This window comes from Periplaneta americana, chromosome 9 (genome assembly GCF_040183065.1).
Source record: "Periplaneta americana isolate PAMFEO1 chromosome 9, P.americana_PAMFEO1_priV1, whole genome shotgun sequence".
NCBI classification, from domain to species: Eukaryota; Metazoa; Arthropoda; class Insecta; order Blattodea; family Blattidae; genus Periplaneta; species Periplaneta americana.
In genome coordinates this window covers 115,022,147-115,041,074 of record NC_091125.1, presented here as the reverse complement: position 1 = coordinate 115,041,074, position 18,928 = coordinate 115,022,147, and the positions used below count along the sequence as shown (strand labels likewise).

At 34.5% G+C, this 18,928-nt stretch overlaps 1 protein-coding gene across 6 annotated transcripts in view; it reads right to left on the bottom strand.

Annotated features, from left to right (window-relative positions):
• Positions 1–18,928, bottom strand: part of LOC138706401 (tensin-3-like) — an 812,914-nt gene that overhangs the window by 479,572 nt on the left and 314,414 nt on the right. The window contains exon 1 of one of the 6 annotated variants that reach the window (XM_069835658.1): positions 14,244–14,360. The exons of the other annotated variants lie outside the window; for them this stretch is intronic. Within the exon in view, the coding sequence (XP_069691759.1) occupies positions 14,244–14,345 (102 nt within the window). The 5' untranslated portion in view covers positions 14,346–14,360. Of the gene's footprint in view, positions 1–14,243; positions 14,361–18,928 lie in introns of those variants that run through there. 6 annotated transcript variants of the gene reach the window in all.

The window sequence follows — 18,928 nt, the reverse complement described above, 5'->3', positions numbered from 1 at the left end:
TCGTTCTATGGCAGTAGTGCATAGAAGATCGTGAATTTTTACATTTTTACACAATCAACTCTATTAATTTGGAGTGATTTATTAAAGGATGCATTCAAGACTAATTTAGAAAAATGTTAAACGAGTTATATTTGCACCAAATGAGTGGTCTCTGGATCAAAATGATAGCATTTTAATTATTTAAATACAATTTAAATTAAGTAACATATTAAACGATTTATTCTTCTATCAAACACGAATGTTCCCTGGACCCAATGTTCTATTTTAATTATGTAATTACTTTATATTTATTTCTAATAAGTGCAGCGGAGCGCACGGGTACAGCTAGTGTTAAAATAAATGTATTTAAATGTGAACATTCACAATTAACGAGAAGATTAACGGGAACGTGAAAGTTAATTGTGAATGCTCACATTCAAATGTATTTATTTTAACAATATTTCCGTTATCGTTGTCGTTTCCGTTCTCGGTTTATTGTGAACCAGTCTTAATTTGTCCCAACCAAGATTCGAACCGGAAGCCGATCGTTTCACAGTCAAGTGTGCTAACCGTTTACTCTACAGCGATTATTATTATTATTATTATTATTATTATTATTATTATCATTATATCATTATTATTAATAGTATTACTGTTATCATTATCGTAATCATTAGGATGATTAAGATTATGATTATCAGGATTATTATGATGGTTATTATTTATTACTGTCTTGTAAGTTATCATTAGGTACAAGTATTAGAAATCTGATTAATTCTTAATTTGTTATTCTCGTTCCTGTAACATAGGATAATTATTGAAAATCATATAGGCCTATATAATTTTATATTGTAACATGGCTAGAATACGATAATGATTGTTCTGTAACAATAATTTATAACGTGCACACCAATAGAAAGTGTAGTTTTCTATAGTATAGGCTGGTTCAGAATAAACCGGGAACGGAAACGAGAACGGAAATAATGTTAAAATAAATGTACAGTATTAAATGTGAGCATTCAGAATAGTTAATTGTGAATGCTTACCTTTAAATACATTTATTTTAAAAATATTTCCGTTCTAGTTCTCGTTGCTGTTTCCGTTCTCGGTTTATTGTGAACCAGCTTTTAATATTTTCATGTTTCATATCATTGTGTTACAAACAATTTTTTTATTTAGTTGCTATAAAAGATAGCCTAATTACTATAAAGTGTAAACCATCTTGGACTATATAGCCTCATTTTCAACTATCTTTATTAAAATATCAATTAATACTATCCGTCCAATAACGAGTTTTCATGCGTTGAAAGGTTCCGTACAAATTTTACGGAACAAACGTTTGAGTCATGAGTCCTGCGCTAACAGGTTAACTCGCAGTTACTCGAGAACCAGTAAAAATTTTGAGTGGCCATCACTTTTAAAAGTAATTTCCATCCTTTCTCAACATTTCTCTCGCTTTGACCCCCCATCTAACGTGAAAAACAAAAAAGTTTTCAAAGGTGAAAGGTGAAGTTGCAAATGTCTATTCTGAACACATCAATCTCCATCGAAGTTAATTTTTTTTTTCTCACTTTCCAAAAAATATTTTCAGTTCGATTTTTTTCCTATGTTTTCCTTAGACATTGAGCTATCAATCCAAAAAATTACAGCGCGATTGATTAAGTATTATAGGAGCTACGACATGATATATATTTAAAGAACCGGGAAATGCATAAGTCAATGCTTCCTATAGGAGCACGGCCCGAGCGATATTGCTTGCTTATCAGTACAACAGTCCCGCATAGACGTCCGAGACTGTCGGGAGTGATCTAGTATCGGTAATCTCGGGAGCAAGAGAATCTCGTGTTCTCTATCAATGAGTCATTTGGCTACGTTAGGTACTCGCGCACTGGGCGAGACTGCGGTGATTACGCAACCGAGAACGGGCGATAATATGAGGCAGTCTGCCCGACTCTAGAAGACAATGCATATTATTATTATTATTATTATTATTATTATTATTATTATTATTATTGTACTATAAGCAGCAACATGAGCTGCTGCCAGGAAGTCAAAAGGAGGATAGCAATGGCAAAGGAAACTTTTAATAGGAAAAGGAGCATCATCTGCCGATGTCTGGAAAAAGAACTAAGGAAGATACTAGTGAAGTGCTTTGTATGGAGTGTGGAATTTTATAGGGCAGAAATAGGAACATTACAACGAAGTGAAGAGAAGCGAATAGAATCATTTGAAATTTGGATATGGAGAAGAATGGGACGTGTGAAGTGAACAGACAGAATAAGAAATGAATTTGTGTTGGAAAGAGTGGGTGAAGAAACAACGAAGCTGAAACTGATCAGGAAGAGGAAAAGGAATTGGTTGGGTCACTAGCTGAGAAGAAACTGCCTACTGAAGGATGCACTGGAAGGAATGGTGAACGGGAAAAAAGTTCGGGGTAGAATAAAATATCAGATGATGATAAACGACATAAGATATGGATCATATGAGGAGACGAAGTCGAAAGCAAAAAATACAAAAAATAGGAAAGACTGGAGAAAGCTGAGTTTGCAGGGAAAGACCTGCCCTTGGGCAGTACACTAAATGGCTGTGCTGTTGCTGATGCTGCTACTGCTACTACCTTAGAATGAAAGCAGACCCATCTCGTACCGTGACAAAAATTGTGTAAAAAGTGATGATAGCCTACGTATGCATTCTAGACCAAATATGGTGAGAATCTCATGAGCGGCTTTTGCGACCCTTTGTGATGCTTTGATGAACATTAAAGTAATGTGATATATAGGCATTGCGTTACAGAGTCTGGAAAATGGTGTAGGCCTACTATCGATCATAGTGTGAAACATTAAACTGCCTAATATCATAATACCTGCCTATCATGTACTGAAAATAGGTATTTAACCCTTTAAATCATAGTGCTTGAGCGCTTCCACTGCAAAAATTTACATCTAAGACCTCATTAAAAACCTTACATTTCTGAATTTTCTTCTCCTCTTGGAATATCGGACTCAGTTAAGGAAAAAGGCTTCCAATGAAAAATAATTGTGAATTATTAGTAGAAAGAGAAGAATTTATAATATATTATTATATTATAATAATTTAAAGGTATTGTGATGGGGCTTTGGAGAGTAGAAAAATTACATATATTCGACTTATATGAGTATATTAATGAAACAAAATCTGTATTTTTCTGCCACATTTCTTTAGCCTAGTTTCTGTAGTCTACAAGAAATATCAAATAAAATGCACAAAAGGATTTAAATTGTAATTGTTTCCAACTACTCTAATAAAGAGTCCAAATTTACTGCATAAACATGTTGATGATCATAAAAGATAGACTAAAATCAGGATCACTGTTGTGCAAGGGGAGCTTTAAAGTCCTACTTTGTCAATGTTAAAATATCCATATGAATCCCCAATTATCTTAGAAACTACAGAGTTTAAAAATACAATTTTTAAATGACGTTTATTTATTCATCTTCAATATATTGATCATTAATAATGTTTAAGTCTTGAATAGAATAAGAATATATATGAAATTTATAATCTGTTTTTAAACAAATTGTCAGACTTATTAGTTTAAAGAATAACTAATTAAGAGAATTTAACAAAAAGACATCCACATCACAGTATTGTCTGAATTATGTGGTAGAAATTTCATGCACATGTACAGAATACTTTTTAAGAAAATGAGACATATACATTAAATTAATCACTTTTGAGTCAATCAAGTTTAAAGTAAAGGGTTACTTAATAATAGAAATACACAATTTTTTTAATAATAAAAATAGTAAATATCCGAAACACCAAATTAAGAAGAATAATCTATATATATTATATTCAGATAATAATACATACAATTTAAACATTATCTGTTAGGCCTTTTTTAACCAGTGCGATATTTTCTTTTGTTCCGTATGGTTGTGAAACTTCGATTCTCACTTTGAGAGAGGAACAGAGGTTAAGTGTGTTTGAGAACAAGGTGCTTAGAAAAATATTTGGGGCTAAGAGGGTGAAGTTACAGGTGAATGGAGAAAGTTACACAACGCAGAACTGTACGCATTGTTTTCATCTGACATAATTAGAAACATTAAATTTAGACGTTTGAGACTGGTAGGACATGTAGCACGTATGAGCAAGTACAGAAATGCATATAGAGTGTTAGTTAGGAGGCCGGAGGGAAAAAGACCTTTGGTGACATCGAGACGTAGGTGGGGGAATAATATTAAAATGGATCTGAGGGAGATTGGATATGATGGTAGGGACTGGATTAATCTCTCTCAGGATAGGAACCGATGGCGGGCCTATGTGAGGGCGGCAATGAACCTCTGGGTTCTCTGAAAGCCAATTTGTAAGTAAGGATGATATTTCCTTAGAATAGAAATGCACTAATATTCTTAAAAATATATATGAGTTGGTATGGATATTTAAAACGAATGACTGAGAACATATTACCATGGAAGATATTGAATTGGACGGCGGAAGGGAGGAGAGGAACGTGTAGAATCTGAATATATGGATCTTTCTGCTAATTTGGCGCTTGTTTTATTAAAATAGTCCAATATTTACTTCGCCGGTATTTAATATAATTTTTATTAGGAATATTTCATTATACAATGGTTCTCCTTCAACCCAAACCAATCTGCTGTCACCAAATGTTCCTATCATCATCATCATCATCATCATCATCATCATCATCATCATCATCATCATCATCATCATCATCATCATCATCATCGCCGCATAGTTCTTTTCTCTGCATGTTCAGTTGAACCCCATCCAACCAACATTGTAGTTTAGGATTTTGTTTCTTGCTTTCCAACCCCACAATTAAAACGAAGTCACGCCGCGCCTGGTAATTAATTTCTATAACTTATCAGTTGGCTCTGTGGACAGCTATTAATGTAATTCTGGCGTTCGCAGGCAATCGATGGTCAGTGGCTGGTTGGCGGAGAGGGTGGGACGAGAGGGTTTCCAACGAATGCGGCAAAATGAAACGTCTTTTAATTGCGATGCGCCTCTGTCCTCAAACACAGACGATGCGACGTCCGGACTAATCTACTTAATGGACGTCGAGGCAGTACTTGACAAAGCGATTCGTTTTTGTGACAACGCAGTCTGTGAATTCTATGGTCAGGGCACTAGTATACAGTTTACTTTGAAATGGAGAAATTATTATTATTGTGGGTTAAGGACAAGCTAACTGACGGGGAGGGGGAAGCCAGCAACATGATGCGACTTTTTAAAAATTTGTTATATAGTACACATTGTTTTTCCAAAGGGATAATTTTAGTTGTGCATATTTTGTATACAATCTTAAAAATTCTGGTATTGGCTTATTACTGGAGTCCAGCGTTTGGTTACCTAAAGCCTATAAGTGACCCGCAACAGTGTAGGAGAGTTAAACAACGATCGAGAAAGCACGAATAACAGCGCCCGAAAAGCCGAAAACCCGCACGACAGTATTTTCTACGTTGTTCACTGCTTGTAAGCGAACATTCAAGATGTCGGCAGTGGTGAACTCTCAAACGTCAAGCAACCTTGAATCGCCACAGCTGCTTATACGAGACTGAACCTTAATTTATTTTGGCAACTGTTATATACGAGTATGTATAAACAATCAATTAGCCTATTTGAAACATAATTTCTACCTTCAGTGCATAATAATCCGTTCCCCAGTCTTTATTTAATTGCTAGACCCTTATTTAAAGGTTAGTATTTTTTTTTCATAGGTTTGAGATCAAGTGTACAATCTCAAGTAAAAAATATTAAAGCTTTATTTGACGTTATATTTTATGTTTCTTAGAAATGCAAATTTATTTGAGAATTTTTTTTTCTATTTATATAACCATCGGTAATATCTGATCAAAGAACCAGAACATTTTGATAACTATGATACTCTTTTGTTTTGTTTTTATGTATCAATTTAGCACCTCTAATTTTATTTATTTCAATGATGTATGTCATACAAAGTTACGAAATCTTTCCAAGCCGACGAAATGCTATTTCGAGAATGATGAGCAAGACTCGATGCACACGAGAGTTACGAGACGAGACTAGAAAGACAAATGCAACGAACACAGCGAGAGAGAGCGGCAGTTAGTTTTGTTCTTCTCTAGTAGGTATGTGTGAAGTATAAATCAGCGCACCCGATCCTACTATACAGTCAAGGTCTGCTGTTCACTGAACATGTGAAAACAAAACAAAGTTGGGCGCTTGAAGATCAGTACCCTACTAGAAGAATTTGGTAGCCAGCACTTCACTAGGAAAGAAGAACATGTATTTTATCAGAAAGAAGGAGACGTTTTTCATTTGAAACACTTAAAATGTTTACAGTCATTCATCGTAATGTGTACAGATTCGTAAAGCAATCACTCATAATTTATTTTATTTCAAGTATGTGTTGACATTTATGTTTTATTTATTTGTTAAGCTGGAAAGGGCGAGTGAAGAAATGTTCCTGAAACTGATCAGGAAGAGAAAAATGAATTGGCTGGGTCACTGGCTGAGAAGAAACCGCCTACTGAAGGATGCACTGGAAGGAATGGTGAACGGAAGAAGAGTTCGGGGCAGAAAATATCAGATGATAGACAACATTAAGATATATGGATCACATGCGGAGACTAAGAGGAAGGCAGAAAATAGGAAAGATTGGCGAAGGCCGGGTTTGCAGTGAAAGACATGCCCTTGGACAGAAAACAATGAATGAGTGAATGGATGAATGTAGATCATGGGACAGATGTCCAAGTAGCAAATTTATGAAATTGGGGTTCTACAGTGAGTAGCGAAATCCCGTTTCGTAAGCCAGCTGTAATGACTGGGGATGGGGGGGATGACCATAAGTTATAGTGAGGATCACGTAAGAGTAATTCCTAAAAGACTAGTTTGGCCGTTTCTTTAGTGTTGCCAACTAATACTAGATATCACCAAAAGAGGATAAAATCACAAAATAATAATAATAATAATAATAATAATAATAATAATAATAATAATAATAATAATAATAATAATATAGTATTAACAATAGCGATGTCCTGCTTATTTACCACATCTCATCTTTATTTTGGGGAGGTGTTTTCTAAAAGATTCAATACATTTTGAAAGAGTAGGCCTATATTTTTCTTCTGGACCTTCCGCACATTATGTTAGTAGTTAGTAGATTAGTGTATGATCTAATATTAAAATGTATTCTGTCTGACAACATGAAATTGATTACTTTGCTTAAACAGTTTACGATTCACAAGACCTAACCTAACAATGCATTTTGTTTGATCACGTGAAATGATTAGTACGAATTCCGAAAACGAATGCCACTTTGAAATGTATGCTTTAGAATATTTACTCCATTATTGTAATACAAGTCCAAACACGAAAGAAATTAATTAAAATGTGAAATGGTATTTCTATCGATTACCCAAGGGCATGTATCACACGAAATAAGTTATATTTATTTACAGTTAACCTACCTGACTCTATATTGAAATTGTAACCACAACACAAAGCAACACATACAATAACTATTATGTATTAATATTAATACTGCTATTAATTAATTATTAGTGCGTTCAAATTTCATTCCAGTAATGGGCTCAGAAATCTAGAACAATTTGAATTTTCAGAATTTAAACTACTGGCAACTTGTGTCACTGATACCAGCATAACAGTTACAAAATCATTACCAGTTGTATTTCTCAGTACCGAAATTCGAAACGAAGTTGGCAAAAGAAAATTCAACCTGCAAACTACAAAATCACCATAATCCACTAGCTTATGCAGTAATGGGGGGAAAATGGTTAGGTTTCACCCTAAGGGTATTAAGTAAGCTGACCAGGACTATACCCCCATACTGCGTGGATGATCTTTCACCTCTGTCGAGGCATGTAAACGTAAGGTCAGTAGTTGGCGGTCGGTCTTGGTCCTTCATGCGCGCTGTGACATGAATAATAATAATAATAATAATAATAATAATAATAATAATAATAATAATAATAATAATAATAATAATAATAATAATTATTATTATTATTATTATTATTATTATATATCTGAAAATATTCAACATTTTAATGGAGCCTTAAGAATCATCAACCAGGTTTTCATAACCACGAAAACCCAAAAACATACCAGGTTAAAAGCATATAAAGTTCTAGCAAGACCTGTCATGTATGGTAGTGAGGCCTGGACTGACCGAAACTCAAATGTTCAACGACTAACAACTGCGGAAATGAGATTTCTAAGGAGGACTGCCGGCTACAGCTTGCTTGACCACAAAAGGAATGAACTAATTACAAAAGAATTGAAAATTACACCTATTTATGAACATCTCAACCACTATAGACAAAAATGGCTTAACCATGTCAATAGGATGGACCGTTCCAGACTCCCAAGACAAATTCTCCGCTATATACCACATGGAAGACGTCTCTGGAACTACCCCTGAAAAGATGGCCTAATACCTGCAAGGATAACGACGATGATGATGGTTATTTATTATTATTATTATTATTATTATTATTATTATTATTATTATTATTATTATTATTATTATATAAATCAAATATGTAGTTATGCTCTAAAGAAAAACATACCGGTAATTAAAATGTGCATACAGAATACATGGTACGTCATATATAATATCACGAACCCTCCAAAGATGTAACACCAATCGTTGCAAGTTTGGTACCGGATGAGGTTCGTTCTTCCGCTCGTTTCGCGAGTTGCAGCCCTCTGAGGGAGACTCTGATTGCAGAGCAATAATAATATCCAGTCGAGCTGCCTGCACATCTGCGCAGCCCCAAGGTAGTGACACTTCCGACCAATGTGAGCTGGATGGAGGTGTCGGGGAGTCGGGTATCGCGCTGTGAAAACAAACAGCAGCAGACTCCCCTCCGGAAGTCGCCCGAAAGGTCAGCTGCGACCCGACCGAGCCTGCTCCCCCGCACGCGATCGAACCGGTCGGTCGCAGGCAGAGACGCCCGCCCGCCCGTCTTAAGGAGCCGAACGACTCCTTGTTAGGGACTTCCTCAAGCACTAAATTCTCATTTAACAATTAGCAACGTTATGTCAAAACACAAAATTTCCTTCCAAACGTTATTCTACATTCAGCATCCTGAAACATGGAAACAATTTTTATTTTCCTTTCCTATTTCTTTCTTATTGTGTAGTCAGATCACAATTTTATATTGGAGTTGTTTGTTTTTATTTCGTTCTTAATCTGCATTGAATTTTATTGCACTGATTTTTTTTTGTTTTGTTTCTTCTCTTGATTTATATCCACTATAACTGCCGTCTTTATACTTGTATTTCATGTTTAATTTATAGTCAGATAGGCCCTTCGCAGGTTTTAAGTCGCTAAAATTCGCTGCTTTAATAGTTATGTGTAGGGCTAGGATTTTGATGAAATTGCATCTTTTTTCTAGAAAGCCAGAAACACAGCTGCTTTAGTATTTATATGTTATGTGATAAACTGAGTGTTTTAAGACATATTTGTTAGGGCATTTTTTTGCATTTTTTGCCTGTTTCAACTCATAAAAGCATTTTTTGTTTCATTCAGTCATTTTTTAGGCATTTTCATTTCATTTTGGCCATAAATCTCCATTATTAATGTAAAATAATGTTCATTTCCTTTGATATTTTCTTTACATATTTTGTTCATTAATACCCATTATTTTGTATAATATTTTAACCGTTTTTCTACACAAATATTGCCATTTTAACGTAGTACACCCCATGTAATGGATCAGTCCAACCACCCCTTCAATATAGACTCCTCGATACTTGGTAATTGAGGATAAGAGTGGTCTTGTGGTAGACTACATGGAAACTAAAAGTAAAGAAATTCATGGCGCTACAGCTCATGAAGGGCCAAGACCGACCAGCTGTTTGCAGACCTCACGTCCACATGCCGAAGCAGAGGTGAACGATCATACATGGAAACTACATCAGGTAAAATAAATAATTAATGTTTACTACTTAGAAAAAATTATGTAAAATTTAATTTAATTACTAGTCTGAATATTAAGTAGTACAAAACCTCTTTTCCTATTAGGCCAATTATGTAAGATCAATTTTTAGGGCATTTTAAGGGCATTTTTGAAAGATTTTTAGGTCATAAATGCATTGTTTTAGGGCACTTTTTTCATGTTTTATGGGTCATCAAAATCCTAGCCCTAGTTATATGAAATGGTCATGATTCAGATTCGCTTTCAAGTCATAAATGTTCACTACGAGTGTGAAATACTCTGTTAACATCTGTGGAGATTTGAAGTAATGTAAAACTCACATCGCAAGGGTCCGACCGTGTATACGTCTAGTATTAAGCCCCAAATATGGGCCTACCGAACATTCAGCTAATAGTATTGAAAAATCAACACTACATTAAGAAAAAAAACTTAAGAATAGTACAGTGAAAGCTCTTAAGTTCGACAGCAATCAAGTTCGACATCCTAGAGTTCGACTGCTTACGTAGGAGAATTAGACGAGCTCCTATACGGGCACTAAGAAATGGGTTTGCCATTTGAATGGAAATTGGTTCTGTATCTTGTAGTGATACTTTTGTTAAAGGAAAACAGAACATTTTATTGATTAGGAGATCCAACTGATCACTGATTTTAAATTAATGGACTCTTCTTTTTCTATTTGAGAATTGTGCCGTTTATGAGAAACCCACTGTGGTACTAGAAGCGCATACACAAGTCTGGGTGCTGGCAGGAAATGCAAGTACAGTACTGTATTCGTTGATGGATAACCAATAAGAATTTGTATTCATTTCACCTGCCACACCCACTACCCTTATTGGACTGAACTTTCAATTCTATTCTGTCGAACTTAGGAGAGTCCACTGTATTTACTCAAATGTCTTGGCCCCTTGACTCTGTCGATAGGGTACACGCTTCCCATTTAAGCCGTACGTGGTTCGATTCCCGGCGTTAGCGATGGAAGAAAATTCAACTTCCATCCATGGGACTGGGCCTTTATTAATTGTCAGGTACCGTGCTGTATTGTTTCAGATGTGGCCTCTTGCCGTGCTGACCACACCCTGAGAGGCCAGCAACGGATGTCAAAAGAATATATCCTTCCCTGCAATGCATTGGATTGTAAGTCGGTAGGAAAATGAGGAGGTAAAATATGATGAAGATAGAAAAGTCTTATCACTGTCTATTTTTCTTAATTCCAACTGAATTCATATTCTTACTTTCGTCTTTTATATATATTTCCTATTTACGAAAAAGACATACCTACTATAATGATAGAGTTTTACTTGCGGAAACGAAATTACATATCAAAATAATCCTTAAAAAACAAGGTTTGGTAAAAGTAATCGCTTTAAATGCCAAGAAGACTTATTGAAGACATGACGATATAACTTCATGCTTTCATAATCTCGACACTGCAAAGAGATAGTTGTCAGCACTACGCTTCGGCCACCTCTATCTTCGATAAAGAGCCGCTACTCAATTTGAAGGCAGCTGAGTGCACCCTGGCGCCATTCTGAAGTCTCGTAAAGAGAAAAATCCAGTACCACCCGGAATTACATCTGGGACCTTCCAGATGGCAATTGCTCTACAAATCCAGCCGCCAATACTTCAAAACAGGAAAAGAACTTCTTTCACAATTGAAGGGTTCAGAGCCATAATGGGCCAAGCGCCATTTATAAAAACGGAGAAAGCAAGGGTTAAAGTTAAGTTAATACCATAGTTTAATGAAAATTGACGTATCATTTAGTTTTAATGTGTATACTTTATATTACTTGCTATATGTTTCCATTGAATTATAGTAATAACTTCATTTTAACCCTTGTTTTCTACGGTTTTAGTAAATGGCGCTTGGCCCACTATGGTTCTGAACCCTTCAATTTAAATTCATCGTTCGTCTCTTCTACTACAATTAAAATGATAGTGTAGCCAATCAGTGCACCAGATATGATCGCTACACGTGTCGCAGAATATCACTGTTGCACTAGCTGATAAAATAAGACACTTATTCATTTGTATACCATAACGAGAATATTGAGAATTTGTGACATTTTAGCAGAAAGACGATAGTGTCTCAAGAAAACTTGGCCAGAAATGCATGTATCCTCCAATATTACCAACTTGGAACAGCTAAGATTTGAAGTCTTGTTCTCGGACATAGAGAAATCAATATAATGTTCATTAGACTAGCACCGAGTCTGTTACATTAGTAGGACGAGAATGATTTTATTTTATGTAACAGACACTACTTTTGGGTTAAGACTGAAACCCTGGAATTTCCAAGCTCTCTTTTGTATGCATTTCATTGCAGTAGGCGTGACTTGCAACCGATTTCGTTGTGAATAATGATCGCGTGTTGGAATGAATGTTTGGATAAGTGACTGGGCCAGCGGTTGATTGAAAAAGAAGAATGAATGGAAATGTGGACGAAGGCATACATTATCGAATAGAAGAAGTGATAAAATGGGATGAATTTTGACAGAGGAATATATCAATGAGTAAGCGAAAATAATAAAAATATTAATTACTGGATTAGCAAATAATGGAATGGATGAATAGATTAATAACGAAATAGATTAAACATTAATGAACGACAGGTAAAAATGACGAAATAAAGACTAAAAAGGATGAATTCATTAGTAAATAGATGTGATTAAGTGATTAATAAAGAAACGGGCTGTTGAATAAATAGGTCTACATGAAAAATGTATGGAGTGAATGAAACAGAATTCAGAAGTAAATAAATGTATAATCTGATTAAGTAATCAATAAACGAGCTGATAAATAAGTACATTAAATATGAATGAATGGTTTCACTGAGATCAGCTGATTGAACAAATTCATATGAAGAGTTGAGGGGAAAATGTGATAAGTCCAAAATTATCGATTTTCTGTTTTAGATATAATGCAATAGCTGAGGCAGTGTAGATTTGTGTAGTTTAAGTATACAGAATAATAATAATATTAATAATTAATAATAATTTATTTATTTAATCTGGCAGAGATAAAGCCAGTAAACCTTCTCTTCCGCCCAGCCAGACTCTAATTCTAATTGAATGCAATTGGTTACATAGTTATTACATTAATATCTAGACCATAAAACAACATGAAAGTAAATAATGAAAGTTGGATCAGAAATATTAGTAATAAACATTGGTATGAAATAGTGATGATAATAATAATAATAATGATAATAATAATAATAATGATAATGATAATAATAATAATAATAATAATAATAATAATAATAATAATAATAATAATAATAACCTCATTAATCCAAATAAATTTGAAGAATGATAAACCAAAGACAATAGACTATAATGGGTCTTGAAACTTTTAACTGCTCTCCTGTAAAAACAGTAAAACGTGACTTATCAGGTTCCCCCCCCCCCTGTAGTCTTCATATAGACTCAACATTAGCATAAATTTATTGACATGTACGCAGTGTGGTACACGAAGAAATGTATTAATATAACCATCAAACTCGTATGTGCAGGATTTTGTAAAATGAAATAATTATATTTACAGAAGCTTATCTAAACACTAATAATAATTGTTTCACAGTTTCATTAACTACGACTATAAATGCATTCTCTGGTTATTTGCTGACCGTAATATACAAACGCAAAAAAATCGTAAATAGTATTCACGATATAAACTCCATAATTTACGTGTTACCAATATGAACCTCTTATACTCTCACAATATTAATATACCTGGCTATGTATACTGGGAAATAATGTTTACACATGAATAATAACGACAATGAAACCATACCTGAGTTATTACATTTTGCTGCTGTTCATATGATTACAGAACGTCAGCTCATGCCTAGGGCATGAAGTTAGTTGACGGTTAGTGTGGTATTCTATGTCACTTAACCCCTGCGTTTGTTCATCTGGTTTCAGGTTGAGTTATTCCATAAATAAATATATGTGCGATACATTTCTGAAAACTTTAGCACTCTTCAAGCATAAAAATTGACATTCATTTAAATTTTCAACTACAGAGTATTGACTTATTAAGGTGACAATGAGAAAACTATAGAAATGGCTTTAAAAATGAGAGCGTAAACCAAAGAACTCGAATAATATCTGTCTCATAACAACTTCGGTAAAACATTTCACAGGACGTCTTGAGAATCGAAGCTGGTAGTCTATTATGAAGAATACGTGAGCTAACGGAGATAGGACTTTACACATTTCGTATTTAACATAACCTGGGGTAGTAATAAAAGAGAGTGACATAAACATTATTGGAGTATCTCGTGTTCGGACCTGATGATAGACTCACCTGATCACAAGTGACGTCACATTGATTCCAGACGATTGACCATGGAATAGTGAGACATCTCCTGTCCAACTTCGACAATTCGTTGTCACCACACACGCTCATTCATTGACCGGGTGCGAGCAACGCATACGAGCACCAACTGTCTTGCTACGAAACTATATTAGTTAAATTTAAATAACTTAGATCTCTATGTTAACGTAGTCTAATGGTTCGAAAGTCTGCATTTTGACAAGCTATTAACTGATTCGATTATAATGCAATTATTACTATAAATAGAACTCATAATTCTGAAACGAATTTCTCTATAAATCTAAATCTGTAAATAATTATTTCTCAAGGAAAAAATGGTACTTCACGTTTGTACTTCTACCAGTACTTCTCTTGTAATTACAAGAATAATATTATTTTATTCTAATAACAATAGTTGAACTGTTGAACTAAACGCCAAGAATTCTTTTATAATTTCATTCGACTCAAGAAATAAAATTCGACATGTGTACCCATTTTTAAACGTTGATTAATTGATTAAAAGGTTAATAACTCAAGTGAAAGCAACATTATTTTACAAGATTTAACTAATTAAGCAATCATTCATTAGTTAATTTATTTGTTGCATACACTACGGAAAAACACTGTTAGCAAATACATTTTTTATACATGTATAAGTGTATGTGTATTTATTTAAGTGCATATGTATGTATGTATGTATGTATGTATGTATGTATGTATGTATGTATGTATGTATGTATGTATGTAACTTTCGCATAAATATATGCTTACATGTATTTAGGCCTATACATTTCTATGTGTACCTTTACATACATATAACTATATGCACTATGTGCGTGTGTATGAATGCATGTACGTGTTTATGAATGTTTCTTTTATCTAAATAATATATTAATGCATGTTTGTGTGTTCATCTAAAATTATATTAATATTTGTATCCACGTGCGTATGCAAATAAATATACATGTGTGTACGTGTTTCTAGCGCACTCTTTGTGTAGAATGTTGCACTACATTTGAACTTCGATGTAAGTTTCTTTAGCTATGCAAATAACATTTATTTCACTATAATCACACGTTTATAATCACCGCAAGACCTACATTATCCAAAACGCACTATAAATTTACAAGCCCATTAAAAACTCTTTTATGTGAGCTACTCCGGTTCTGAAAATTAACACTTAAAGACAATTTCAACTTCGGTGCGCCTTATTGCCATTTCTCTATACTACGCAAGAACTATATCAATTGTTTTTTGGATTTATTCCAGATGTATCTTTTATATTCCTTACGAATAATTGAAACCCACAAATGCGTATGTAAATGTTGCCGACAACTGTCTTTTACAACAACACGAACAAACCCGAAAACTTGAGCCCACTATTAACACTGAGTGTTGCCAATACTATGGCACACAAATCAAAGCAGCCTCCCTCTGTGAACCGCTCCGAGCGATTTGTGTTGTTGGAGGTACACGCCCACACTGTAAATGGGTTAGCGAGCGACGAAGACCGTCCGTCACTTAACTCGAGACTGGATAGTAGTGCTGGCCTTCCCGTCGCCACCACCACCGCCGTCGTCGTAGTCGGGATCTAGAAAAGAACGACCATGTTGCCACATAGACATGACCCCAGCACGTGCTTCGGGTTCTCCTCCTCTCCCCCCACTCCTTTCAAAGTCGTCTGACGTTTATTAAAGAGAGATGGAAGGGGGGGATGGAAGAAAGACATAGATGAAGATAAATTTTGGTCTACTATATAAGAAGAACGTCAAGAGATATGAGTGGAGTAGTCCAATTCCTTTCTTAGTTTTTTATGTGATGGTTCAGTTCTTTATTGTACTTTTAACCTCGTATTGTTTCTGAAATATGAACTCTGACACAAGTTGTAAACGATGCTGACTTCTCGGAAATACATTATGATCAAATTTAATTAAGTAGAACGGTCGTTACGTTTATACCAACATCCATTTCATGTTAGCTAGGGAGCTTGTTGACTTGTGACATCTTATTTACGAAAAGGCCAAGACATATGACCCGTCATCCCGAATTTTAGCACAATACCCAACAAACAAATACAATAAGGCCTTGGTTGCGACCTCGGTACACTGTACTGATATCGGGCTTTCATTTCAAAAACTCCTAGTTTGAATTTAGATAAATTAAATTTCATTTAAAAATAAAAAAACACGCTAATTTCGATATTAGTTAATGTTAAATGATATCCCTATATTCATTTATTCATTCATTCATTCATTCATTCATTCATTCATTCATTCATTCATTCATTCAATTATTCAGGTTACATGTCAGTAAGGACTAAGAATTAGGAAAGTAAGGAATATAGTATCATGTGGGATAGATAGGGTGACCAGACGTCCTCTTTTGTCAGGACATGTCCTCCATTTTAGGCCTTCGTCCGGGAGGATAAAAAAAATAAAAAAGTCCTCCTTTTCGTAACTTGTATATGTATGCCTGATATTTTGAAATTACCTGATTTGACGCCTTTTTCAAGTAATTTGCCTGTAGGTGGCAGCAGCATCGACGGAATATACTCTCTGCCAACGACCATAACTCTCTTTTCTTACAAAGTAATATTAAATTAACATTTTGTGCGGTCTTTTTTTTATGTATTTTGATAATAATTATAGTTCCTTTGGCTTTCATATGTATGTATGTATGTATGTATGTATGTATGTATGTATGTATTTATTCACACTGCAATGGGTATATACCCGGTGGCAGTGGTAACTAATTGCACTCAATAATGACAATAATAAACTTATTAATTAAAAATACAATTAATGATAATACTAATAATTAATACTACTACTACTACTACTACTAATAATAATAATAATAATAACAACAACAGGGAATATACTAAATTAAATGAAACGATCACTTAAAATAACATTTGAAATATTCTAATTTGTATCTTAAAACTAAGATCGAACAAAAACCCACGAGTATATGTTCATATCTGCACAAGTACCTTTCAACATTACACTCATTTCGCTGTCAACTCACTCACTGCACTGGAACTACGACACATTTCACTGATTCTATCCTGATTTCACTATGTAGTTAACTATAAAATCATTTTATGTTATTAAGTTTTATCATAAGTATGCTGTAATAAAATATATATTGACGTCATTTTAAGTATAATATACGTCTAAGCCTAAATCTAAATATATATTTTCTGTCCTCTTTAATAATTATAGTTCCCTTGACTTTCATATGTATCTAATTCTAAAATCAATATTATTAAGTTTTATCATAATTATTTTGTAATATTAACGTTACTTTTAAGTATGATATAAGCCGAAATCTGTACTGTAAATATTTTCTAAGAAAATAGATATTGACGTAATTTATAATATAACATAAGCCTAAGCCTAAATCTATGTACATATTTTCTGTCCTCTTTTTTTGAAAAATGTCCTTTTTGAAGCTTTGTGTCCTCTTTTCTATCGATGTGAATCTGGTCACCCTAGGGTTAGAGAATACGAAAAAAGATTTCTTTGTGTCATATGAGTATAACATTTTCCTAACACCTGGCCAGCGCATTCTCCTGATATCAATCCAGCAGATTTTTGGCTGTGGAGTTATTTAAAAGACCGAGTTTTTTTAACTAATCCTACGACTACCGACGAACTAAAATATGCAATTTCGCAAAAAATTGAAGATATTCCACCAGATCTATGAGTCAATTCTGTTCACAACATAGAAGAAAGATTGTTGCTTGAAGAACAAAATGGCGGACATATTCAACATTTAAACTCAATCCAATATACCCCATGCCTTCATGAATAAAAGTGTGTTCTTGTTTTGTGTATATTTCAATTCTTAAAAAGATTATGGCAACGTCAAAATGTAACTTACTTTTGAATAACCTTATACATAGCATTGTCATAGCATCAAAACCATACATAAATAACGTAAATCCAAACTTGGGCTTTTATTATCCTCTATCCTGCTTTAAATGTTCAAAGAATAGGTTTATAATATACAACCATAATATTCATTAATGTTAGTTTGTGTTACTACCTGCAATAATCTATAATCAGCAATAGTTTTTGTAGTTTTATCTTCAGCTCTAATCAACAACCACGAGTGGCAACAGAGTACCATGGGAACAGACCTGTAAGATAAATTTCGAACCTTCTGGTTTCCAACGTGGTACGTCTCACTCCATTCTCTATGTTTAATATGTCTCGAGATCCGCCCTAAATGAAATGGACCACGGACCCATATTTCCCCCATTCGAAATTGCCTGTTCGAAACCCGGGTACGCAACGAGCTTTAGCTGTGGGTTTGGCAATGCTTGAGGGTTAGCGCAACAGATCGTGAAAGGTTGCAGTGCTGGGTCGTAGTGCCCCCTCCCGAAATTAAATTGCATTCCATTCCATTTTCCATCTAAACAAATTTCGGCATTTTACAAATTAAAGCCTTCTGAAATTGGAGTGCTGATTCTCACATGTAGTCTTCGATACTCTAGGGCAGTAAGGCCCACGTTTGATTTACGACTTTGAGATATGACGTGAACCTACCTTCACGCAGCGCGCGGAGTAGCTACTGGTGTTTGCTTGTGTACTAATGTCAACAACACAATCTCGGTCTCGGAAAGTGTCTGTAGTATAATTGGGCTATGGCGCTGCTCTGTCCGAAAGAAG